The sequence below is a fragment of the Jaculus jaculus genome, chromosome 11 (assembly GCF_020740685.1).
Source record: "Jaculus jaculus isolate mJacJac1 chromosome 11, mJacJac1.mat.Y.cur, whole genome shotgun sequence".
NCBI lineage: Eukaryota > Metazoa > Chordata > Mammalia > Rodentia > Dipodidae > Jaculus > Jaculus jaculus.
Window position 1 is genome coordinate 111,088,679 of NC_059112.1, and position 25,339 is coordinate 111,114,017.

At 50.6% G+C, this 25,339-nt stretch overlaps 1 protein-coding gene across 7 annotated transcripts in view; it reads right to left on the reverse strand.

Annotated features, from left to right (window-relative positions):
* Tsc2 (TSC complex subunit 2) overlaps positions 1–25,339 on the reverse strand; it is a 45,866-nt gene that overhangs the window by 7,726 nt on the left and 12,801 nt on the right. For 2 of the 7 annotated variants that reach the window (XM_045161656.1, XM_045161660.1), the window contains exons 6-28: positions 25,101–25,218; positions 23,720–23,768; positions 23,298–23,423; positions 22,898–22,971; positions 21,077–21,203; positions 19,811–19,954; positions 18,814–18,951; positions 18,236–18,339; positions 16,482–16,563; positions 13,694–13,849; positions 13,224–13,340; positions 10,957–11,079; positions 10,101–10,207; positions 9,722–9,872; positions 8,094–8,216; positions 7,268–7,402; positions 4,663–4,852; positions 3,598–3,691; positions 3,304–3,406; positions 3,001–3,095; positions 1,806–1,934; positions 370–534; positions 21–173 (exon numbers count right to left, since the gene is read on the reverse strand). In XM_045161656.1, coding sequence (XP_045017591.1) covers positions 21–173; positions 370–534; positions 1,806–1,934; positions 3,001–3,095; positions 3,304–3,406; positions 3,598–3,691; positions 4,663–4,852; positions 7,268–7,402; positions 8,094–8,216; positions 9,722–9,872; positions 10,101–10,207; positions 10,957–11,079; positions 13,224–13,340; positions 13,694–13,849; positions 16,482–16,563; positions 18,236–18,339; positions 18,814–18,951; positions 19,811–19,954; positions 21,077–21,203; positions 22,898–22,971; positions 23,298–23,423; positions 23,720–23,768; positions 25,101–25,218 — 2,803 coding nt within the window. Of the gene's footprint in view, positions 1–20; positions 174–369; positions 535–1,805; positions 1,938–3,000; positions 3,096–3,303; positions 3,407–3,597; positions 3,692–4,662; positions 4,853–7,267; positions 7,403–8,093; positions 8,217–9,721; positions 9,873–10,100; positions 10,208–10,956; positions 11,080–13,223; positions 13,341–13,693; positions 13,850–16,481; positions 16,564–18,235; positions 18,340–18,813; positions 18,952–19,810; positions 19,955–21,076; positions 21,204–22,897; positions 22,972–23,297; positions 23,424–23,719; positions 23,769–25,100; positions 25,219–25,339 lie in introns of all 7 variants that reach the window. The other 5 variants (XM_045161654.1, XM_045161655.1, XM_045161657.1 and 2 more) reach the window with 4 other exon arrangements.

A 25,339-nucleotide genomic window follows, 5' to 3' on the forward strand; every position in this document is an offset into this window, starting at 1 on the left:
AAAAGAGAAAGAGAAGTCACCTTGACTCTGTGCCACCCTGCAGCTCCCCGGAGTCTAAGCCCAGCAACGACCGGGTGCCAGTCCCCACACTCGTCGTCACAGTGACAAGCTTGTTCCCAACCAACCAGGTTTTGGTCCTGCCTCCTGCCAGAAGGAATTCTCCCACAGGAGACCTGAAAGCACAACAGGGTCATCACCAGGTGAGGGAAAGGGGGCTCCAGGAAGTACAGCTTTGTTCCTGAAGGCCAGTGTGGTCCCAGGAGGCCACACAGCCATCATCACAGGGTTCTAGCGTGTTCTGCCCAAGAGGAGCATCTGGACAAGTGCCTCCCACACACCTCGAGCCCCGCCCTGCGGTGCAGCTCACACCTCTTGGGGACTGCAGTGAAGTTGGAGAACACATATCGGGCCATCATGTCCAGACATGTTTCTGTGAGCTCCAGGTGAAGGCTCTTCAAGTTGTCATCAGCCTGGGCCATGGAGTTCTCATCTGCGGACCCCAGGCTGGCGCTGGTGAGGGACGTCTGTATCCTGCTGGAGGAAGAAGTTATGATGGGGTCAAGGTTACCAGAGAGACTGGGCTGAGCCACCTACCACCGGGGGCCAAAGCTCAACACATGCATGGCCGAGAGGGCCTCGCCTGGAAAGAGCCCACCAGGCCCAGGTACAGCGGCCACGGAGCCGCAGCTTCACAAACCGTGTGGACCATATCATTCCAGAGGAGGGGAGGCACCTCGCGGGAACGCCCCAGGCCCTCTGGATGGAGCAGAGCTGTGACAGACTGGAGAAATAGGAAGTCCCAATAGCCGAAGCACACAGAAGTTAGCCATGGCTACAGCGCACAGCTTAGTCATGCAGACTTGGAGATCACAGGAGACAGAGGAAGACTGCATTCTGCCCACTGAGCCACCTCCCGTTGAGGACATGGAGAGACTGGGCTTCGTGTACAGCTTTTGACCATCACACTTGGGTCAGGTGACCCGGGACCACTACCCACGTTCCACCCACACACCAATGGCGGGCTTCTGCTGGTTTAGTTCTGACGTGGATTTCAGTCTGTCAGTCACAGCGCTCATAGGAAATTGGCCAGAAATGAGCTGAGAGGGGATCCCACTAAGCCACTCACTGTCCCCCAATTCACAAAAGCTATCCTGAGACTGGAGGCCACCATGAGGAGCTGGGTCACCATGACCAGGAAAGGGCTGGCAGGTGAGGGATAGGTGTCCCATCTGTTACTACAGCCTGGACTGGCAGGTGTCCCTCACAGGGAGAGGCTAGCACCTGAGCCTGGGGCCCAGCCACCCCTCTCAGGCTGGCCCTTACCCCACAGCCCTACACAAAAGTGTTTAGTTTGCTTCCAGTCTTTTTCTAGATGGAAGCCCAAGAAGAAATCTGCTTGTCGGGAATGTAAGAAGATCAAACTCAAGGCACCTGCACAGGAGCAGCTTGGATTTGCAAAGCCCTTGTCTTCTAGGGGACAAGCATGCAGGGGTGTGGGGGAGGGGGGAGGCTGCCCCTGGCCTCCCTGCTTTCTCAGAGCAGCTGCCCTGGCAACTGGTCAGGGTTTCCAGGACAACCTCTGAGGCCATGTAGCCAGCATGCTCAAACAGGAGTTGGACAGAATGCAACCTTCCCGACCCTCACCACGGGCTCACCTGGGCCAGGGCTGGGCGCTCCTCCAGCTCTGGTCAAGGAGAGCCATCAGCAGGTGAGGAAGTCATGCAAGCAGCCCCATGCACCACCACCCGGGTGCTCAGGGGCAAGGCTCCAGGGACGGTGCCCCCCGCCCAACACGGCCCCGCTACCTGCGGACCACATGTTCAGACACACTGATGCTGCGGCACCGGAAGGCCTCGGCTGCACAGCTCTCCTTGAGCTCTTTCACAGGCGGAGAGTTATTCAGGCCTTGTCTGGGGGCTCTGGCTATCCTCAAACTACTGGGCGAGGAAGGAAGCCCCAAGCCCCAGAGAGCCCAGCTCCCGGGAATGGGAGAACAAGCCATTGGAAGGGTGAGGAGGAAAGGTCCCAGGCCACAGGGTCAAGATGGAGAGGTCCCACAGGTGAGATGAACAAAAGAACCATGCCAAAAGACAGTGAGCAGGGGAAAAGACAGAAAACAAAAATGCATAAAAATACAGCTCATAAATGCGACTGAGAAAACGTAAGGCTTCACGCATGATACCAAACAAAGGACATTAGTGCAAATTAAATGTGTGTAGATTGCCCCACATGGCAGATTCCAGGCTGTGCTGATCAGGAACTCCTGCCCACCCCATGAGAGGCCTGGAGCCAGCCCTGGGGCTCGCTGTAGGAAGAAGTCCCTTCTCAGCACTAGTCCCAAGAGCCCGAGAGGAGGCTCTGCCAATGACGGCTGAACCAACACACTCCCGGCCCCAGCCCCAGCCCCAGCCAAAGCCCCAGCCCAGGGCTAGAGTGTAGGCCGCACTGGAAAATGCCTCATTATACCCAGGGGGAGCCAGGCAGCCCCACAAGAAGCAGGGTGGGTGGGGCAGCAGGGCAGTGGGGGCAAACAAGAACACAGAGGACAAGCACAGCTGTTTTCAGATTTGGCATAAGCAGCTGTGATGATGAAGAAAGATGTGTTCCCAATGAGCAGCCCTGGTTCTCCCTGGCCAGGCTGGAGTCACAGGTGCCCTCATGTGTCCCTATGCTCCTCCTCCAGTGCACTGAGACCCAGATGGCATCCCAATCCCCTAACGTCGCAAGCTACATTCATGGTCTGGAAAGGCCAGGATGCTGGCGCATAGGCGCCACAAGCTACAACAGGCCAGTTTGGCAAGCACGGGGCACCAGAGGTCTTATAGGTCCTGTCTTACCTCACAAACCCCAGGCATCTTAGCTCCAGTGCACCCTACACAGTGGCACTCCCTTCAACTTTGTCCATGTCTGTGCACTGGCCTTTAGGTGGCCTTTGGTCACCAGGTACAGCCTAGGATCCCACCCCACCTGACACCAGGTATGGCCCCAGCAGGCCCGAACCTTTTGGGCCTCTCATTTAGACTTGTGCTCCGTGCTCTGAAGCTGTCCTTCTCAGGGGTGTCATCAAAAGACAGGAGGACGTTGGAACGCAGGCCCTGGAATGGGGTAGACGGAAACCGTAAGGATGGCCATGGGGAAGGCCCAGGAGAGGGTAGCAGTTTCCACCCGATATCCACAGGCCAAGTTCAGAGGGTCACTAAGCAGAGCAGAGCCAGCTCCTGGGGTGACATGAACAGAGCCCCAAACAGTCCCCACCTCTCTCCACTGCCTGCGTCCTACTCTAGATGTAGCCCCTGGACAAACCTTGGTAATATATGGGACAAAATCCTTCCGGAAGGGTAGTCGGCACTTGATGAACCACATGGCTATGACATGATGGGCCAGGCACACAATGTACTGATTGAACCTGAGTGAGAAGGAATGAAGTGCTAGCTTCCCTCTTCCTAATACCAGTGGGAAACTATTCCAGAGACCAAACAGAAAGAGGTGCTGAGGCCTCAGGAAGCTCTTGGATCAGAAAGCCAGGCTGGCCTCACAGCACAAGAGGCCTGGCCTGGGTCACAGCGGGGAAGCGTGAATTGGAGTGGCCACACTTACTTGGAGGGATTGGTGTACGGCAGTGAGATGGCAAACACGCTTGCATACTGCTCTGCAGCAAAGTTTCTGTAGAGGTGGGGCAGTCTGGCCAGAGCTGTGACGTAACGACAGTCTGTAAGGGGAGTCCAGGCCAGCTGGCCAGCACCATGTGCTTTACTTCTAAAAGCTAGGGCTGCTAGTCATGGTCAACTAAATACCACCAACCACTCATGGTTCCCAGACCAAATCTAGTCTGTGGCCTGCACTTGGGCACTTGTATGACCCATGAGCTACAAACACTGTCTACAAAGTAACATTACACTGGCCAGGTGTGGTGGCGCACACCTTAAATCTCAGCACTCAGGAGGCAGAGGTAGGAAGATCACTGTGAGTTCAAGTCCAGCCTGGGACTACATAGCAAATTCCAGGTCAGCCTGAGATAGAATGAGACTCTACATCCACAAAAAGAAAAAGAAAAAAATCCAGGTGTATGGTGCCAGGTGTGGTAGTGCACGCCTTTAATCCCAATACTTCGGTAGTAGAGATAGAAGAATCACCAAAAGGTCGAGGCCACCCTGAGACTACGTACTGAATTCCAGGTCAGCCTGGGCTAGAGCAAGACCCTACCTCAGGGGAAAAAAAAAGATTTAAGGCTTCTGCTATGACCCAATATCCAAAAAGTAGCAGGATGAAGGCACCAGCAGGGCACGTTTAACTCTGGAAGTTACAACAGATGACAAAGGGACAAAGCTGGCAAAGTCCAAGTGGCAGTGTGCGCTCTGATGGCAGAAAAGCAGAGAGCACCAGGCTGCTGGTGGAGCTGAAGCTGGGCAGGGTGGCTCCTCGGAGGCGCCAGTTCCACACAGGCTGGGGAGGAGAGGAAAGCCTGCCTCACAAGAGGCAGCAAAGCACCTGGACAGCTGGCCTCCGGGTTCCCCAGGAAAGCCACCTATATTTAGCCAGGAGGGTAGGTGGTCAGCATGGGGTACTGCAAGCAGGCACAGACCCAAACCCAAGGGTTCCCCCCCATGTGCCCATTGGCACATACGTACACAGACACGCCCAAGTGAACCTGTACACACTCACTAGACAGGAACTCCAGGAGGGGAATGGCCATGCTGGCTGTGGCAGAGATGTGTGTCAGCTTCACCACCAGAACAGGCAGCGCCTTGATGATGATGTCAGGCATCTCCACACTGCAGATCGCCAGGGCCACCACACACTGGCTGGCACAGCGGTAGATGAGGCCTTGTTCCAGGCAGTAAACCATCTCGCGCTGGGGGAAGCAAGACCTACTAGATCTACCCACCACCAGCTGGCCATGGCCCTACTGCTCCTCCTTTGGGATGGCCAAGCTGTCCTAGTGACCTAGGAATTTGCCCAGTTGTTTCCCTCTTGGCCCTGCTCAAGGATGCTCTGTGATAGAGGATGGAGACAAGGTTTAGAAAGGCCCCACAATGCCTAAGTGAGCCTGCCTCACAGATGACACCCCATCCCATGGCCAACATTATGAAACAAGATGTGTGAGTCCACAACCCTCTTGGTTATGGGCCCCCTGAAGGACTGGCCTTGTGAGGGGACACCAGCAGATGTCATAACTCTGCTGGGCACCACACCCATCCTGGACAAAAGGTCCTGGTACACCCATATACACATATATGCAAATAAATAAATAATTTTAATATACTTTTAATTTTTGTTTATTTGAAGGAGAGGACGAGCAGGAGGCACATATAGAAAATGGGTGCACCAGGGCCTCTAGCCGCTGCAGATGAACTCCAGATGCATGCACCATATTGTGGTTTTGGCTTTGTGAGGGTCCTGGGCAATCAAACCTGGGTCCCCTAGCTTTACAGGTACACCCCTTAACTGCTAAGCCATATCCCCAGCCCATAAATAAAATTTTAAAGAAAATTTCTTTTAAAATGACAGATCAAGCCAGACATGGTGGTGCATGCCTTTAATCCCAGCACTGGGGAGGCAGAGGTAGCAGGATAGCCATGAGTTTGAGGCCACCCTGAGACTACATAGTGAATTCCAGGTCAGCCTGGGCTAGAGTGAGACCCTACCTTGAAAAACCAAAAAAAAGGGAGGCCTGGAGGGATGGCTTAGCGATTAAGGAGTTTGCCTGCAAGGCCAAAAGGACCCAGGTTCGACTCCCCAGGACCCACATTAGCCAGATGTGCAAGGGGGCACACGCATCTGGAGTTCGTTTGCAGTGTCTGGAGGCCCTCACGTGCCCATTCTCTCACTCCTTCTCCCTCTTTCTCTGTCAAATAAATAAATAAATAATTTTTTTTTAAAAAATTCTTGGGCTGGAGAGATGGCTTAGTGGTTAAGTGCTTGCCTGTGAAGCCTAAGGACCCCAGATTGAGGCTCGATTCCCCAGGACCCACGTTAGCCAGATGCACAAGGGGGTGCATGTGTCTGGAGTTCGTTTGCAGTGGCTGGAGGCCCTGGCGCGCCCATTCTCTCTCTCTCTCTCTCTGCCTCTTTCTCTGCTCTCAAATAAATAAATAATTTTTTAAAAATTCTTAAAAAAAAAAAAGAGACAGATCAGACTACAGACTATGACTCAATGTCCCTAGTATACCTCTGCCATTTTTTTTGTTTGTCTTTTGTTTTTTTTGAGGTAGGGTCTCACTCTAACCCAAGTTGACCTGGAATTCACTATGTAGTCTCAGGATTGCCTGCACTTAGAGCAATCCTTCTACCTCTGCCTCCCAAGTGCTGGGATTAAAGGCATGCTCACCACACCCAGCTCTGCCACATAAAAATATTTATTTATTTATTTATTTATTTATTTATTTGAGGGGGAATGGGTACGCCAGGGCCTCTGGCCACTGCAAACAAACTCTAGATGCATGTGCCACCATATGCATGTGGCTTATGTAGATACTGAGGGACAGTACCTGGGTCCTTAGGCTTCATAGGCTAGTGCCTTAAGCATTATACCATCTCTCCAGTCCAGTTCTGCTTTTCTGAAGCCACCCTGCCCCAGAAACTTTGGGATCAATAACCCTCCAAGGACCTTTGGCTCAGCATGGGCAGCTGCCAGTGGAGTGTCTAGAGCACACCCCAATGGGCAAGGACTCCTATTCAGGATGAGCCTATAGATAAAAGACTTGTCTTCAGTTCCCAATAATGCTGAGGTCAGGAACCTGGGATCAGGGGAAGACAGGCCTGAGCTGGAGCTGCCAGGACCATGAGTGGACGCTGAACTCACTAAGTGCCTCATTTTTTCATGAGACACACAGGGAATCTATGTGACATGGGAGGATAGCAGCAGTTCAGGGTGACAGGAGCGTGCACTACTGTCCCACTAACTGTAGGGCAAGGGGTGGTGACAGCCAGGGGTCCTGGTCTGTCCAGCTCACTCCTTAAAGCTGGCCTGGCCACTCATCCCAAAGTCCAGCAGAAATAACCCACTGAGTGCTCCTCAAAGGGGGTCTGACACTGGCAAGGGGAGAACAGCAGGCATAACCCAGAGCTGCCCAGAAGCCTGCAGGGAACTTGGAAGCAAGCACTGTGCCTGGGATTCAGCCACCCACAGTCCTTGATCAGCCGAGTCCTCAGCTTGAAGCAATGCCAACTCACCTCACTCTTGCCCAGCAGCTGGCTGACCTCACCCTGGCCTAGCAACCAGCTCATAAAGTACCCCTTTGGTTCCTGTCCCTCTTCCATCTCTCACCTGTCTGGTTTTGTCCAGATAGTTGTGGTAAGAAATTAATGCCGTCAGAACAGGAACCACAGCCAAGTGCAGGTCGGTTCTGGAGAAGCCCTCTGGGGTACCTCGAAGTCGTTCAAGAGTCTTTGGGCCTGAAAGCTAATGATCAAAACCCCAGCCATAAAGCCCCTGCTCCAGAGCCAGACCTCCAGTGAACAAGAAAGCACCAGGGATGGACAGGAGGACAAAAGGCCTCTGGCTCCCCTCCTAGCAGAGGTACCTGTCTGGCCTCGGAAACATACAGGAAAGGCCAGGTGTGGTAAGGCACCCCTTTAATCCCAGGACTAGGAAGGCTGAGCTAGGAGGATCGCTTTGAGTTTGAGGCCAGCCTGGAGCTACACAGGTACATTCTAGGTCAGCCTGGACTAGAGAGAGACCCTATCTCATGGGGGGGGGGAATAAAATCATGGGAGAGCACCCTTTTGTGACATATGAGGGTGAGGCAGGAGGGTGACACGACTACTATAGGAGCCCTAGCCAGGAGACGACACACACAAATTTACTAATATGTTCTTGACTAAGGACCACCAATGCCCTGTAAGCTGGGAGTACAGTTTGGTGCCTGCAACATTTCTGGTTCACTGCTCAGCCTCGGCCAGCTTCAGGAGCAAGGTCTATGCTTCAGATGGGAGCCAAGGCTTGCTCTGAAGATGACAAGGTCCCAGCCAGCCAGGCAGAAGGTCTCAGCACTTCTGCTCGGAGCTCTCTGTATTTGGACAAGCAGAGCCTGGAGCAGGGTCCCCACCCCCACCCCATAAGCCCATCACAAATGATACCATGATGGCCTTACCATCGAGCACAGGGCAGAAGACAGCTGGTCAAGGCTGCAGGGGGAGGTGAAAATGAGGACCTTGTAGCGCAGTGACTCTGGCAGCTTACTAAGCACCAGCTTCAATACCTTCCAGTCGGTCTCCTGGGGGAGATAATGGGGGAGGGGGGATCAGTAGGGCTCATGACCCTGGAAACAGAAGACGTGGTCAGCACTTGAGGCTATGTGCAGCTGGTCACCTAACAGGTTTTTGGATTCCTACTCCGCTCACAGGGGTCTAGCCTTGACTTCGATCCCTACAACTAGCATCAACTGCTCAAAGAAAGCCCAGGACAGTGGGCAGTTGCCCTCCAGAGGCCAGGCTGAGCAGAAGCCAGCAGAGAGCTGATGTCTCCTCCATCTCCTTAGTGCAACTAAGGACATCCACAGACCTGCCTTTGTCCTCTTCTTACCCTCCCAATGGCGGCCCAGTGACCATGCCTCCTGCAACATACCAGAGGTCCCCAAAGCTACTCCAAGCACCAGCTGAATTTCCACAACAATGAAGATGTAGCAGAAGAAAAGTAGTTACCATGAAAAAGCAGCAAGCATGTCAAAATTCTTAAGCCAAGATCACTGCCACAGAGCCAGTGTCAGTCCATGGCCACAGCCACAGGAAGGCATCCTGGCCTGCTGCCCTGACCTCTGTCTGGAAATGCCCCCATTAGGACAGCCTACTGTCCAGAGCCAAATCATAGGTAGTCCTGGAAGCCCTCCACTAACTCCCCTGTGACAGGCTTGGATAGTCCTGAGAAATATCCAGCCATCCATGATGTCCCCCAGGACGCCCACCACTCCCTCCAGACCCATCTGTTACCCAACTCTAACTGTCCTGACCTCTCGCCTGGCATCCTGGCCTGGCCTGTCCCAACACACAGAGCTGTACCACCTGCTTCCAGGCTCTGCTGAATCCTGCCACTGGGACCTTCCCCATCCTTAAAACCTGGCCCCAGGTTGCCTGGTACGTGTCCTCCAGACGTTACTACACTCTTTTTGGTCTCACAAAGCCCACCCATACATACTATCACCATGAGGAGTATGCTGACCCACAGTTACCATTATCTGAATATATACCTGAGTCTTGCTATAAAACCTTACTTAGGGCTGGAGAGATGGCTCAGCTGTTAAGGCGTTTGCCGGCAAAGCCTGTAACAACCCAGGTTCGATTTCCCAGTACCCACATAAAGCCAGATGCACAAAGTGGTGAATGCGTCTGGAGTTTGTCTGAAGTGGCTAGAAATCCTGGCATGCCCACTCCCTCTGTCTCTATCTCTCTCTGCTTGCAAAATAAATAAATAAAAATATTTTTTAGGGCTGGATATATGGCTTAGCAGTTAAGGCACTTACATGCAAAGCCAAAGGACCCAGATTTGATTCCCCAGGACCCATATAAGCCAGATGTACAAAGCAGCACATGCTTCTGGAGTTTGTTTGCAGTGGCTGGAGGCCCTGGCATGCCCATACTCTATTTTTTTTTCTCTCTCTCTCAAATAAATAAAAATAAAAGGTATATTTTTATAAAACTCACTTATATAAGAATGATGAACTGTGTTTTACACCCTCAGAAGAATTATTCTGTCTGCCTAACCGAGCCTGAGTGCCCATCTCACCTGCTTCAGACACTGCAGAAGGACCCGAAAGAGCAGGGAGTAGGGCAGGTGGCCAAGACGCACAGCAGGGCCCGCAGGGGCAGGGCTAGGTGGCCCAGTGGGTGGTGAAAGGGGGCCAGTAGTCTTCTTCTCAGAGCCTCGCTCTGGTTCCCTGTGGAAGCAGTGGGACAAGCAATTGAGGTGGTAGCCTAGGGCACAGGTTAGAACAGATACAGTCCTTCCTGGCTCCAGCCTGCCATCAGCATCCCTTCTGGTCCCTCAGGCAAAAAAAAGAAAAAAAAAAATCCCTAAGTGGGGCAGGTAGCACCCAGTTCCACCAATCCCAATGAACAAGACCCCAGGAGACACATAGGAATGGAAGGGGTACTGTTACACGTACATGCAGTCACAGAGGCAGTAGGGGCTGAACCGCACGATCCCGTCCTTGCTGGGCAGGCCCAGGCGGTGCAACGAGTCAGCCCGCAGCAACAGCAGGAAGTCAAAGGCCTGCCGGGGAGCAAAATCATGCCATCCAACCAAGCCAGGTCTCTGCCTGGCAAAGTGAGTGGAGAAATCCTGCCCATTCAGCATCCTACTGACACCTGAGGCCTGAACTCCCAAGATGGCATCCTGCTAGATGCCCATAGAGGAAGACTTCTCTTGATCTGCTGCCCACCTCCTAGGCAGCACCACATGGCCCCAAAACCAAACAGCAAGCTCTGCTCAGGGTCCTGTAACTTCCTCCCGTGACTGACTGGACTGGGTTCCTCAAAGGACAAGAGACCACTCACTGAGTAGATGCTCTAGGAAGAGTCAGGGCTGCTTTTTCTGTGTCCGCTGCTCAGAAGACCCATCCACAGAGCAAGCTGCCAGTGCTGTCAAGTCCCTCCAAGGCCCACCCTGCCCTGTCCAGGGGTGCCCATGCCCATGCTTCAGGTAACCAACAGGTTATTCAGGAGCATTGATGCGACAAGCCAGCTTAGAAGCAAGTGTGCTTCCCTTTCTCTGTCCACATCACAGGTTACTTATGTACAACTAAGACTAACACAGAGGCCCAAGGACTGCAGGCCAAGGAAGGGCACAAGGTCCTGAGAAGGCCAGCCACAGCAGGTGCCAAGGAGGAAAGATCTACACAAGACTGCACCCCCACCCCCCGAGCCACCTGCTGCTCCTCCAGCCTATGGCGCCATGTCTACCAAGCTTAAGGCAGTGTGTTGGACCCTAAGGGAGTTGACCACCCACTCTAACCAACCCACCTGTAGCCGTATGCTGCTGGCAATAGGCAGGGAGTAGCCATGCTTGTAGTGGAGCTGAATGTGACTGACAAGTGTCTCATACACCCGAGTGGCATGGCTGGCAGGCAGTGTGTACAGCTTGGTCTGTGGAAAGAAGTTGCCAATCCTATGAGGGCAGGAGTCCACAGAACAACCAGGAAGATGGCACCCCCTCACCCAGGTAACACTTCTTCAAAGGCCAGCTAGAAGCATCTGCAATGTTTTTCAGTGCACCCTTCAGTCATCAAGGATGACTGGAAGCTGGAGAGATGGCTCAGTGGTTAAAGGCACTTGCTTGCAGAGCCTAATAACCTGGGTTCAATTCCCCGGTCCTGCATAAAGGCAAATGCACAAAGCAGTGCATGTGTCTGGAGTTTGTTTGAGGGTAGGAGGCCCTGCTGTGCCCATGTTCTCTCTCTTGTTTGTCTCTCTCTCTCTCTCAAAAAAGTAAGAATTTTTTTTTTTTGAAGTGACCTGGAATTCACTATGGAGTCTCAGGGAGGCCTTGAACTCACAGCAATCCTCCTACCTCTGCCTCCCAAGCGCTAGGATTAAAGGTGTGTGCCACCACACCTGACTTTTGGTTATTCTCTCTCTCTTTAAAAATATTTTTACTTATCTATTTATGTTTATTTATTTATGAGACTGACAGAGGGAGAGAAAGAGAATGGGCATGCCACGGCCTCTCTAGCCACTGCAAACTAGCTCCAGATTCATGAGCCACCATGTCCATTTGGCTATATCTATCTGGAAAATCGAACCTTGGTCCTTAGGCTTCACAGGCAAATGCCTTAACTGCTAAGCCATCTCTTCAGTGCTCCCCTCAGGTTCTGGCAGCCTCCTTTCCACCCGTCACAGGAGCACTGCTGGCAGCACTCAAACCTCTTGCCTGTCATCTGTCTGGGAGGGCCAGGGCCATGCTGGGATGGGGCCCTGTGAGGACCCTGTTGGGACAATGGCCCTTGCAACCCTTGTGTACCACCTGGGCAACTCTGTTGACCTTTCTTGGCCTTGGAACCCTGAGAATGCCTCTAGCACATGGAAGTAGGGGTCCGATCATTGCTGTGCAGTGAATGTTGAATAAGTTTCCAAATTAACTACCTGATTCTTTGCTGATGAGACTGGCATATAGGGCAATGGTCCTTTAGGATATTCTTTTTAAAAAAGTTTGTTTTTATTTGCCAGACATGGTGGCGCATGATCTTAATCCTAGCATTTTGCATTTCAGGTCATCCTGGGCTAGAGCAAGACCCTACCTTGAAAAACAAAAACAAAATCAAAAATATGATGCTTAGCAAGTCAGGCACAAAAGGCCACATGCATGATTCCATTCATGTGCAATAACCAGAGCAGGCAAATGTCTCCATGGATACAGAAAGCAGATCAGAGGCTGCCAGGGGCTGAGGAGCATTGGGGAGTGCCACCGAATGGGTACTAGTTCGTTAGGGTGATGGTGGTCTGAAATTGACTAAGGTTTGGGACAGTGGCTCAGTATTGTAATCCTAGCACTCAGAATGCTGAGGCAGAAAGATTGTTGAGATGAGGCCAGCTTGTGCTACATAATGAGACTGTGTCGATAAGTAAATAAATAATAAGCAAACCAACCAACCTAATTGTGGTGATGTCCACCCAGCACTGTGGACATATGACAATATCTGAGCTGCTTACTGCAAGTGGGAGAGTTGTGCAGTGTGCGCAGTGCCACCTGATAATGTCCAACCCGAAGCGGGCAGGGGAGAGGGTCAGTGGCTAAGGTGCTTGCCTGCAATGCCTAGCCACCCAGGCTGGATTCCCTAGCACCCATGTAAACTTAGATGCACAAAGTGGTGCATGCACGTGCAGTTTACTTGTAATGGCTAGAGGCCCTGGTATCCATTTTAACTCCCTCCCTTCTAGTAAATAAATAAATATTGGAACAAACAAACAGCAACAACAACAACAACAACAAAAAACCCTGAGGCTGGGCATGGTGGCACCTGCCTTTAATCCAATCACTTGGGAGGCAGAGGTAGGAGGGTGAATGTGAGTTCAAGGCCACCCTGGGTTAGGGGGAGACCATACCTTGGGGAAAAACCAGCCACAGGGTGTTTCAAAGGGTGGAAAGCCACAGGGTGAGCTTCTCCTACTCAGCAGCTGTGCTGAGAGCAAGTACTCTGATGAGGACAGGAAGTAGCTCTGGTCAGGACTCGGGTGGTTCTGGACAATGTCCCTTTACAGCAGCCTCCAAGGAGAGTGGACAACACACCCACCTGAAGGATGACCAGGAGTCCCAGCACCGCAGTCTTCACATCCTCCAGGGAAGCTGAGTAAGCAGCTGCATCCCTTTCTTCCAGCTCCGGGGGTGGAGAGAGGGAACGGGCCATCACCTAAGGAGAGACCAGTGCTTCAATCCTGGGCAGCCAGTATCACTTCAGGTACAGAGATAAACTTCACATAGCAAGTGACTGTTTACAAATCATAGCACATTCAAAACTAAAAGAAAAAGGAGGGTGTCCAGGAAGGACATGGGCTCAACCCCGTTTGTTTACCGGCTTATAAGCTCTGCACTAGCCTTCAGGTGCTCAGCCCAGATCCCAGGAGCCACCTGATACATTTTCAAGGCCCTGCAGTTGAGACAATGGCCAAGTAGCAGGTGGCCCAACATGGCAGCAGCCATCAGTCACAAGCCCTGCCCACAGGGCTTTGTCTCCACCAGCCACAGACCCCACACAGTGCTCACTTTTTCGATGATGTCCAGTAGACTGTTGAAGTGATGGGTGTGACAGCCTTCGGCCAGATCTACCAACAGCTGGGTGGCTAACTTTCGGACCTGATGGTCTTTATCCTCGGGGATGTGGGAGAGCTGCGAGATGACCACCAAGTTGATCAGCTCTTCCTGTACCGGGCAAAGTGGAAGGTGTTAAGCCTCCAACTCCACTGGGGTCAAGAGGCATATTTCAGTGGCTTTGTGGGTCTCTCATGATACATAGCCAAGTTAAGGTGTCACTCAAGACTACAGAGATGTACTCAGATCCTTCTGTACCTCAATTCAGGAGTTCCTGGGGCATTTCCCAAGGTACTTGCCTAGCCTTCCAGTTCAGAACAGTGACTGTTGTACAATGGCCTGCCTTACTTTTTCCTCATTCTATATAGTAGCCTGTGTGCAGCCCTGGTTTTATCCCCATTATGGCAAAAACAAAACCCATCTCTATCTCTCAAATAAATAATAATAAAAAGCTTAAAAAAAAAAAAAAAACACCTGGGACTGTGATGAGCCCTTTCACAGGCAGGTCAGAGAGTACAGGAGGAGTGGGAGATTAACCCTGGTGAAAGACCAAAGATAGGGAGAGGGGTGTCCTGAAAGAAGGGCCACTGAGCTCTGCCTTGAGGCAGGATGGGACTATGCTGAAGAGACAGGTAAGGGCAATGCAGGCCAAGGAAAGACTAAGAGGGGTAAAGTGGCAGGCTGCACAAGGGGTATGTGGAGGGAGGGAGGCCAGTCTCAATCTAGAGTGCATCTTCTGGGGGAAAGGGCACGTAATGGATCAAGCTCGACCCTGCTCCGTGAATGGCACAAGCCTAAGAAAGAAAAAAAGTAAGGGACTGGAGAGATGGCTTAGCAGTTAAGCACTTGCCTGTGAAGCCTAAGGACCCCGGTTCCAGGCTCGATTCCCCAGGACCCATGTTAGACAGATGCACAAGGGGGCACACACATCTGGAGTTCGTTTGCAGTGGCTGGAAGCACTCGCGCACCCATTCTCTCTCCCTCTCTCAAATAAATAAATTAAATAAACAACAACAACAAAAAAAAAGTAAGGAAAGGTGATGTAGTGGCACACGCCTTCAATCCCAGCACTTAGGAGGCAGAGGTAGAAGGATTGCCAAGAATTCAAGGCTACCCTGAGAATACAGAGTGAATTCAAGATCAGCCTTGGCTAGAGCAAGTCCCTACCTCAAAAAAAAAAAAAGAAAAGAAAAGAGTAAGGAAGATTAGCAGGGCTTAAGGCTGGCAGCAGCTGGTGATGGGGCCAAAGGATAGATGGTGGCAATGAGAACAAAAACAAAAAGTTGCCAGACGTGGTGGCACACACCTTCGAGACACTGAGGTAGGAGGATCTCTCTGAGTTTGAGGCCAGCCTGAGACTACATAGTGAATTTTATGTCAGCCTGGGCTACAGTGAGACCCTATCTTGAAAAAACAGAAAAAGAAAGAGGGCTGGAAAGATGGATTAGCCATTAAGACGCTTTCCAGCAAAGCATAAGAACTCATGTTCAAATCTCCAGGTCCCACATAAGTCACAGTGATGCAAGTGCTCCATGTGACACATGTGCGTGGGGGGCTCATGGGCCTGGAGATCGTTTACTGTGGCTGAAGGCCCTGATGTGCCTATTTCCCCCTCCCCCCGCTCTCTGCCTTTTGTCTCAAAATAAATAAAGGGGGCTGGGCATGGTGGCACACGCCTTTAATCCCAGCACTCGGGGGGCAGAGGTAGAAGTAGAAGGATTGCCGTGAGTTTGAGGCCATCCTGAGACTATATAGTGAATTCCAGGTTGGCCTAAGCTAGAGAGAGACCCTACCTCGAAAAAACAAAAAATTAAATGAACAAATAAAAGGGCTGGAGAGATAGATTAACAGTTAAGGCTCTTGCCTGTGAAGCCTAAGGACCCATGTTTGCTCTATATCTAGATCCCATGTAAACCAGATGCACAAAGGTGAAGCAAGTACAAGGTCACACATGCCCACTAGGTGGCACAAGCATTCAGAATTCAATGGTAGTGGCTAAGACCCTGATGCACCAATTTTCTAAAATTAAAAAAAAATAAGTTAAAAAATAAATTAAGGGGCTGGAGCAATGGCTTAGTGATAAAGGCGCTTCCTTATAAAGCCAAAAGATCCAGGTTCAAGCTGGACATGGTCGCACACATCTTTAATCCCAGTCCTCAGGAGACAGAGGTAAGAGGATCTCCATGAGTTTGAGGCCACCCTTAGACTACATATTGAATTCCAGGTTAGCCTGAGCTAGAGGGAGACCCAACCTCGAAAAACAAAAAAAAAAAATAATTAAATTAAATTAAAATAAATTAATTTAAAAAGAAAGAAAGAAAAAAAGCACCTAGCACAATACTGTTCTGAAAGCTGGGAGTATGGCTCAGTGGCAGAGTACTTACCTAATGAGCAAGGCCTGGGTTCCATCCCCAGGAAAAAAAACACAGACAGACAGACACACACACACACACACACACACACCTTCTGAAGCTAGTCTAGAATGCTACAGAGGATCTTGGTTTCTAAATGGGACCCAGGCTGGAGTCCCCTGAGAATCTGTACCACCTCATTGCTCAGTAGCACGGGCCTGGCTGGAGCACCAGAAGATAACTAAGAAATTAATGAACATGGAGGGGCAAGGCCAACTGAAAGCCTGAGAAAGAGGGGAGCCAAGGCAGACACTAAGCTCTAACACAGCATGCACAGGGCCCAGGTGGGGGCAGAGCCCAGACACCCCCAGCCTCACATCCCAGGTACATACCTCATAGAACTGCCTGTTGATGAGCAGCACGAAGGACAGCACGTCCAGCACCTTGATGCGTACAGCACTGCGGGACTCATTCCTAGGGAGGAGTAGGCCTGCTGTAGCTGGTCAGGAGCGCCAAAACCCCCAGGACCTGGCCAGCTATGTGGTAGACAAGCAGGTCTAATTTTGGACTAATCCAATGAGAATATCAACATTCAAGCCACTTTCATTAAAGGAGCAGAGGGCCCTGCCTTCTAAGGGGCCATCTTCTAGACCAACATATGTGCCAGAGAACTTGATCCTGCTGGAAGGCCAAACTTTCCAATTCAATAAAAACAATAACTTTGGGATCTGGAGGGATGGCTTAATGGTTAAGGTGTTTGCCTGCAAAACCAAAGGACCCAGGTTGGATTCCCTAGGGCCCACGTTAGCCAGATGCACATGGTAGCCCAAACGTCTGGAGTTCCTTTGCAGTGGCTGGAAGCCCATTCATTCTCTCTTTCTCTTTCTCCCTCCCTCTTTAGGCTAAATAAACAAATAAAATATTTAAAACCATAACTTTGAGCCAGGTGTGGTGGTGCACGCCTTTAACCCCAGCACTTGGGAGGCAGACGTAGGAGGATTACCGAGAATTTGAGGCCACCCTGAGACTATGGAGTGAATTCCAGGTCAGCCTGGACTAGAGTGAGACCCTACCTCAAAAAAACAAAACAACAACAGCAACAACAACAACAGAAAACCACACGAAAACAATCTGAGTGTGGTGGCACACACCTTTAATCCCAGCATCCCGAGACTACATAGTGAATTTAATCCCAGCACCCTGAGACTACATAGCGAATTCCAGGTCAGTCTGGACTAGAGTGAGACCCTACCTCAAAAAAAAAAAAGTAATAATAATAACAACAATAATAAAGAACAAACATGACTTTTGAGCCAGGCATAATGGCAATGCCTTTAACCTCATCACTCAGGAAGCAGATATAGGAGGATCACTGAGAGTTGGAGGCTAGCCTGGGACTACAGAATGAATTCCATGTCAGCCTGGGCTAGATGATGCCCTACCTCTAAAATAAATAAATAAATAAATAAAAAATAAACCCAGGGCTGGAGAGATGGCTTAGCAATTAAGATACTTGTCTGCAGCCAGGTGTGGTGGTGCACACCTTTAATCCCAGCACTCAGGAGGCAGAGGTAGGAAGATTGCAGTGAGTTTGAGGCCACTCTGAGACTCCATAGTGAATTCCAGGTCAGCCTGGGCTAAAGTGAGACCCTACCTTGAAAAACCAAAAAAAAAAAAAGATACTTTTTTGCAAAGCCACAGGACCCAAGTTCAATTCCCCAGGACCCATATGAATCAGATGCATAAGGTGGTACAAGTGTCTGGAGTTCATTTGCAGTGGCTGAAGGCTCTGGCATACCCATTCTCTCTATCTGCCTCTTAATCTCTCAGAAAAAAAAAAAAAAAAGTGGCTAGAGAGATGGCTCAGTGGTTAAGGGCTGATGGCCCTGGTTAAAATCCCCAGTATCCATGTAAAGCCAGATGCACAAAGTGGCACATACATCTGGAGTTTATTTGCAGTGGCAAAAGGCCCTAACATGCCCATATTCTCTCTGCCTTTCTCTACCCACCCTTTCTGCTTGCAAATAACCACCTTAAAACAAAACAAAACCCGACTTTGGAGAGGCAGGAGGGAAAAGCCTGTCTCCCAGAGCCACAGCCTTAAGCAATCCCCAGAAAGCTGCATGACAGGTCAGAGGCTGCATACCTGAAGAACCTCTCCATCAGCACCTGCAAGTTGTGGATCCAGCCATCCTTGGCTGGGTGGATGGACTGCGCCCGGTAAGTTATCAAGTTTAGGAGGGAAGATTCCTATCAAAGGAAGACAAAGCTGAGGTCAGTGGGCCGCTGCGCCGCAGGGCTTCTGAGCTTAGAGATCCCAGCTGCTCAGAGACCAGCCACCTCACAGCCAGTGAGCAATCAGCAAGGACGTAGGTTTCCTGATAACGGGAAACTCACATCAAACCTACAGAATGGCCCAGCAGTAAGCAGAATAATCCTTGCAGAGTAACTGCTGCCGCCTGGGAGAACCAGTCTCCGTGGAGCCAGCCCAGAACCTTCCTCCACACAGGTGGGAGGAAATTGATGGTTAGGCTAGCGCCAAGCTCTTTAACAAACCCACACATGCCTGCTAGTTGACGCCTGGCAGGCTTCCTGCTCAAGCACAGATTCAGGAACACAGGAGTCCACCCGCCTTTTACTTGGAAGTCAGAAATCATGGCTTCCCCGGTAGCTAGGGGTCCCACAAGGACCCTCCCCACGACACCACCATGATGGGGTTCTTACAGGCCTCTGGTCTGCATAGCTCTCCACCAGCTCATAGTATCTCTCCTGTGAGCCATGGAACTCATTCTGGTCACACAGTTCCTCCACTGTGGTCAACAGGTCATGGACAATGGTCCTGAGCTCCGGGCTGTCCAGGCTCTGCAGTACCAAGGTACACCATGTCAACTGACTTCACCACTCTCAGGACACAGCTCGAGAGGAGCTGCTTACATATACACACACATATAGACCCTCAGCTACAATTTATTGGGAGATGTGGGCAGCCACTGTTCTTGCAGTTTTCCCACCCTAGGAATGAGGCCTGAGCCCATGCTGAACCTGGTCTGGAAGAGAGGGCAAGTGGGAATGAGAATACTACAACTTCAAACCCTTGTCCTCTCAGGCTCCAGCACCTTCTAGAGCCCTAGGGATGTGGCCTCCCACATGGACCACCAAAACTGAAGTGCCTCCTGGTCAGCTCACTTGGCTAGCTACAACTCAACTTGGGCCCTGCAGGGTTCTAGCCCTTCCTTCTGCTGGCCTGGCCCCTGTACATGACCTGACCCAAGCTGAGCACATGCTAAATGCTGGCCTCAACTCCACACCCCACATTCATAGGGAGTGGGAGCCATATGGTCCTAGTGTCTTCCTCAGCACTGTGGTCAAAAGTTGCTAATGCAGTCCTCTAAAATCACCCAAAGCTGCAGCTGGCAATGTAGATGCCCTGACAACTACCTTTACGGCCCCATTTGAGCCACAGAGGTAACCAACTCCATCAGTCGATCTTCACTGAGCAACACCAGCAAAGCCCCTGCCCACCTTCCGCACATTCCTATCTGAAGGACTATGGAAGACAAATAGGCACCCCCAGGAACCACTGGCAAACACAACCACAGCAGGCTCCCAGACCCCAGAGACAGGGTCCACATGCACAGAGATGTTTGCACATCTTAAGGGCTCAAGCCTGCCCGACTGGGGCTCAATCAGTTCCAGCCCGTGGCCTTCACTCCCACCTCACCTGGAGCTGCTGAAGCAGTCGTTCAATGATGGTCAGCAGAATATCCCATGTCACAGCCTGGAGCTCCTTTCTATATTTCTTGATGAGTCTTGTTATAGACAAGACAATCTCATAGGATACCACCTCATTGGGACAGGTCATGGCCTGGAACATGGTGGCAAGGAGCACACACAATCAGCTGATTCTCACTCAGAGGAAGCTCTTCCCATGTTGTCTTGGAACTGAGTCGAAGATGTCTGGACGGGCAGTATTTACCATACATCCCACAGATTATGTGAAAGTCCAGAGGGTGTTTGCAAAGTTGCTCTCATAGGGTCAGACACAGGCAGGGCCCAACGCTTCTATGGGCCTGACTTCTATGAGCCAGTAACTTCAAATTCTGAGCCAGGTGTACTGGCCCAGCAGACACTGAGAGCTACCACCCAAGTTCTGGTATGAGCAATGCGGTGTAGGAAGACCACACCATGCAACCACTGTGGAGGGAACGGGGCAGGACCCTCCCGACTGGGAGTCTGGGCAGACAGCGTAGAGAAGGCTGTCTGTGGTACTGAAATGAGGACCCTGTGATTGACCCAGTTCACCAGGAATGAGAACTAAGTGAAAGTGCACACAGAAGTGCTCTCAGAGCCGGGTGTGGTAGCGCACGCCTTTAATCCCAGCACTCAGGAGGCAGAGGTAGGAGGATTGCCATGAGTTCGAGGCCACCCTGAGACTCTATAGTAAACTCCAGGTCAGCCTGGGCTAGAGTGAGACCCTACCTCAAAAAACCCCCCCAAAAAAAAGTGCTCTCAGGACTGTGGGGCGCAATCAAGATGGCAAGACTACCACTAGACAGAGCAGCAGCCCTAAGAAAAGTTCTGCTACCCACAGCAGCAATGGGCACTTCACCACTAACTGGAAGGGATCATTCATTAGGCAGAACTTTTGCTTGAGAACAAAACTTTCAAATACGCCTAAATCTTTTTTGTTTTGATTTGTTTTGTTTTTCAAGGTAGGATCTTACTCTGGCCCAGGCTGAGCTGACCTGGAATTCACCATGTAGTCTCAGGGTAACCTCAAGCTCATGGCGATGTTCCTCCCTCTGTTTCCCAAGCGCTGGGATTAAAGGCACGCACCACCACACCCAGCTTAAATACTCTCAAATCTTGAAAAGCAACTGGCCGAGAATGTCCCTTTTTTACCCCAGACCAAGAAGCCTCAGGTGGCCCTGAGGTGAGCAAGTACTCCCGCTCTTGACAGCTTGCTGTGACGCAGAAACCCCATTACCTCATAAAAAGATGGCAACACAGATGTGGGAGAGTTCTTGAGAGAGTATAGTCGGTGGGCTCCCCAGAGAGCCATGCCCACAAAGAACACGGCTCCTCTCAGCAGTGGGGCATCTTCCATGTAGGCTCTGAAAGTATAACCCAGAAAGATGTGAGCAGAGGCTCAGCCCAGTGTAAGGCCCAAGGCAGGGCTGAGTTCTGGCAGTGTTCTCAGGAGATCGTGTGCACAAAAACATGGCTGGAAAAAAGCATGGGAAATGGGCAGGGACCACAGATGCTATCACAACTATGATTCCTTCATGGCTTGTTCAACTAACTGCTGCTGACCACCAGAGGCTGTGGTCAAATACAGGAATACCAGTGTGAGTATGAAGCCATAGACACTGGACTGAAAAGCTACTCAGGGCTGGAGAGATGGCTTATTGGCTAGCTGTTAAAAGGCATTTGCCTGCGAAGCCTAAGAACCCAGCCTCAATTCCCCAATACCCATGTAAGCCAGATGCACAAGGTGGGGCATGTGTCTGGGTAAAGGCCCTGACATGCTCATTCTTTCTTTTATTTTAGAGAGAGAGAGAGAGAGAGAGAATTGGCACACCATGGCCTCAGCCACTACAATCAAACTCCAGACACTTGTGCCACCTGGTGGGCATGTGTGACCTTGCATTTGCCTTATCTTGTGTGTCTGGCTTACATGGGATCTGGAGAGTTGAACCTGAGTCCTTAGGCTTCACAGGCAAGCACCTTAGCAGCTAAGCCATCTCTCCATCCTTCATTCTCTTTCTTTATCTGCCTGTTTCTCTTTAAAGTAAGTAAGTAAATAAATAAATAAATTATGAAAAAAAAACTTTGCCAAGTGTGGTGGCATATGCCTGTAATTCCAATATTCAGGAGGCTGAGGTAGGAGGATCACTGTGAGTTCAAGGCCAGATTGAGACTAATTCCAGGTCAGCCTGGGTTAGAGCAAGACTACCTAAAAAAAAAAAGCTACTCAGAGAGGCCAGGCAAGCTGACTACCATGCCAAAACTTCATGGAACATTCACAGAGACTCAGCAAAGGTGGAAGAATGTCTTAGTAGGAGGAAACGGGACATGGAAAAGCTCTAAGCAGGAGGGAGCGTGATAGAGAGATGAAGTGAGAAGATCATGGGGCACAGGGCTGAAGCCACCCTAGGCTTGTTCTACAAGAAACCACTGTGGTCTCAGGCAAAAGGTAGCATGGTCAGGCCTGTGTTACAGAAAGGTCATTTGGCTTCTGACTGGACAATGAGATTCATGAAGCAACAAGGGCAAAACTGAGACACCACTCAGGGGTAAAAGCATTGGGATTTGTAATGGTTTACTATGGGGGCAAAAATGAGGGCAACATCAGATTCACATCCCAAGTTCTAGCCTTGTAACAAGGTGATAAATGAAAGGGCTACAGCCAGGCACAGTGTCGCACGCCTTTAATCCCAGCACGTGTGAGACAGAGGTAGGACGATTGCCATGAGTTTGAGGCCACCCTGAGACTCCATAGTGAATTCCACGTCAGCCTGGGCTAGAGACCCAAAACCAAAAGAGAAAGAAAAAAAATAAAGCTATGCCAGAGCCATTTGGGGTAAGGAAGATGACTCTAAGTCCAACTAAGGACATCCTGATTTAATAAGACACAAGCAAAAGGGGAGAGGTATCATGCACAATGTGCCCAGCTTTAGGGAAACAGCCATCCAGAAAGAACAGGGCAGCCCCAACTTTGTCCACACATGCCAAGTACCAACACAAACAACCCTCCTCCTGAGCCAGCAAACCCACTCTCACTGGGCATGAGTACTTGCTCACTCACCTGTCCTCCATGATGCGGCACATGTTGTAGATGGCACTGTGACCCAGGTGGGTGCCCAGGAGGTTACGCATCAGCTGGAGGACAGAACACATGACAGAAACTAGCTGATATAAGCCCCAGGCCCGTGGGGAGCTCCGGCCCAGCTTGCCTTACGTGGCCACTGTTCTGCAGTCTCCTTCCAAATGTAGAAGCCACAGAACTCTAGAACATCTCTCAAACTCGGGCCTCAGCTCAGCTACCCAGGGAAAGGCCACTGGACTGCCCTCAATGGGCCACTGTCTGGTCATCCCAAAAGACTGGTGGCATTCACTGAAGACAACACAGTCCTGTCCTATCATGTGCTGGTACCTGGCCTCGTCTTGGGAAAGGACCTCCCAGGAGCAGTCTGGGAGACGCTTACCTTCCAACAGGGCTCACACAGCTCCTTGACGTTGATGGTACGGCACAGGGTCACAATGAACAGAGGGAGGCTCTCAGCTGGCAGGCAGTTGTAGCACACCACAGCATCCAGCACTTGCAGGGACACCTATAAGAGGAGCAGAGACATGTGAATGCCCCTGACCCTCGCCTGCCTCTCCACACCCAAGCAGCCTCCGCCACACATAAGCAAGCAAGTGAGCAAGAATAGGCGCACCCCTGGGAGGCACTGCTAAACTGCACTGCAGCAGGTCGGAAGCACTACTTCCCCAGCCTGAGCTACACTCTATGACGGAGGCCACCTAACTATCCTGAAAAAGCAGATTCCTGGATCCATAGCCAGAGTGGCACATAGGGTTGACCCCAAAGCCCAGCCTCCCAAAAATGAGGCTGAGAGTCACTGACCTCAATGTCTACAGAGGACACAGTCCGGATACACAGCAGACAGATCATGCTGGGGAGAAAACACCCAAGTCAGCTCAGAAAGCATTTCCTAGAAGGCTATGTAACTGCACTCCATTTCTTCTTCCCTCTGTGATTCAGTTATGTGCATGGCTTATCCTTAGGACACCTACTTTGTGCCAGCCATTGCCCAGAGCTGAGCGTGTGGCATGAATGAGGCAAAGCCCATGCTTTTTTGGAAACAATAGGATGTTTTGAAAAACTGGTAATATAGAGACATGAACTAAAACATCAGGTCCTAAGAAGGTGTTACGCCCACTACCAATCTTATTTATCTGGTACTTGGATCCACTTGATTCATCCCACAGACCTAAATTTAAGGCCTAATTCAGGGGAACTATTATTAAAGCAACATTACTTAAGTTCTTTTCTTTGGTGCTGGAGGTAGAATCAGGGCCTCTCATATGGTAGCAAGTGTCTTTTCTACCACTCAGCTGTATGCTGGCCCTCACTTGAACTCACTATGATAAATTTGTTTGGCTTTTCCAGGTAGGGTCTCAATCTAGTCTAGGCTGGAATTCACTATGTAGTCTCTGAGGCTGGCCTACAACTCACAGTGATCCTCCTACCTCTGCTTCCCAAGTGCTGGGATTAAAGACATGCCACTATACCTGGCAAATAATTTTGGGGAGGGAGGGGTTTGGAGGTAGAGTTTTGCTGTAGCCCAGGCTGACCTGGAAGGTGGCCAGCTGTCCTGTAGCAGGAAGACATTTCAGAATGTTGCTTACCCTCCCTTCAAAATCTAGCTGTGAGGCCACATTTCTGGCCATAGGCTGAACTGTGTCCTGCTTGAAGCAAAGCACTGACAATGGCTATTTTTACTATTTTACTTGGTTTTTTTTTTTTTTTTTTTTTTTTTTTGGCTTTATGAGGTAGGGTCTTACTATAGCCAAGACTGACCTGGAACTCACTATGTAGTCTCAGGGTAACTGCGAACTTACGGTGATCCTCCTACTTCTGCTTTCCAAGTGCAGGGATTAAAGCCCAGCTTTAAAATATTTCTTAAACATTTAAAAATAAATAAAAAGCAGGTGTAGCTTTGAGTGGAGATTCAGGAATTGAACCCTGGCCAGCAGGCTTTGCAAGCAAGCTCCTTTAACCACTGAGCCATTTCTCCAGCTCCTTAATTCTATTTATTTATATGTACATGTGTGTATGGGTGTGCCGGGGTCTCTTGCCTGTGCTAAAGAACTCAAGACTCATGTAACACTTTATATTCAGCTTTACATGGGTACTGGGGAATGGAACATGGGCTGGCAGACTTTGTAAGCAAGTGACTTTTACTGCTGAGGCATCTCCCCAGCCCCTTTAACTCTTTTCTTACTGAACCATTGATGCGATGTATTCATCGAGGTAACAACTGTTGAATTTGACCAAGTTCACAAGCACCAGAAGGAATTCCGAGGACAAGCCGACATCCATCCACTGCAGGACAAACTCCGCTGTGTGAGAAAAGGCAAAGTTAAACTCTCTACGCTACCTTCTCTCCCAGGATGACAAGTCTGCAACACATTACTACCTGGGAACTCATCATCCATGTCCTCACAGTGATGAGCAGGCCAC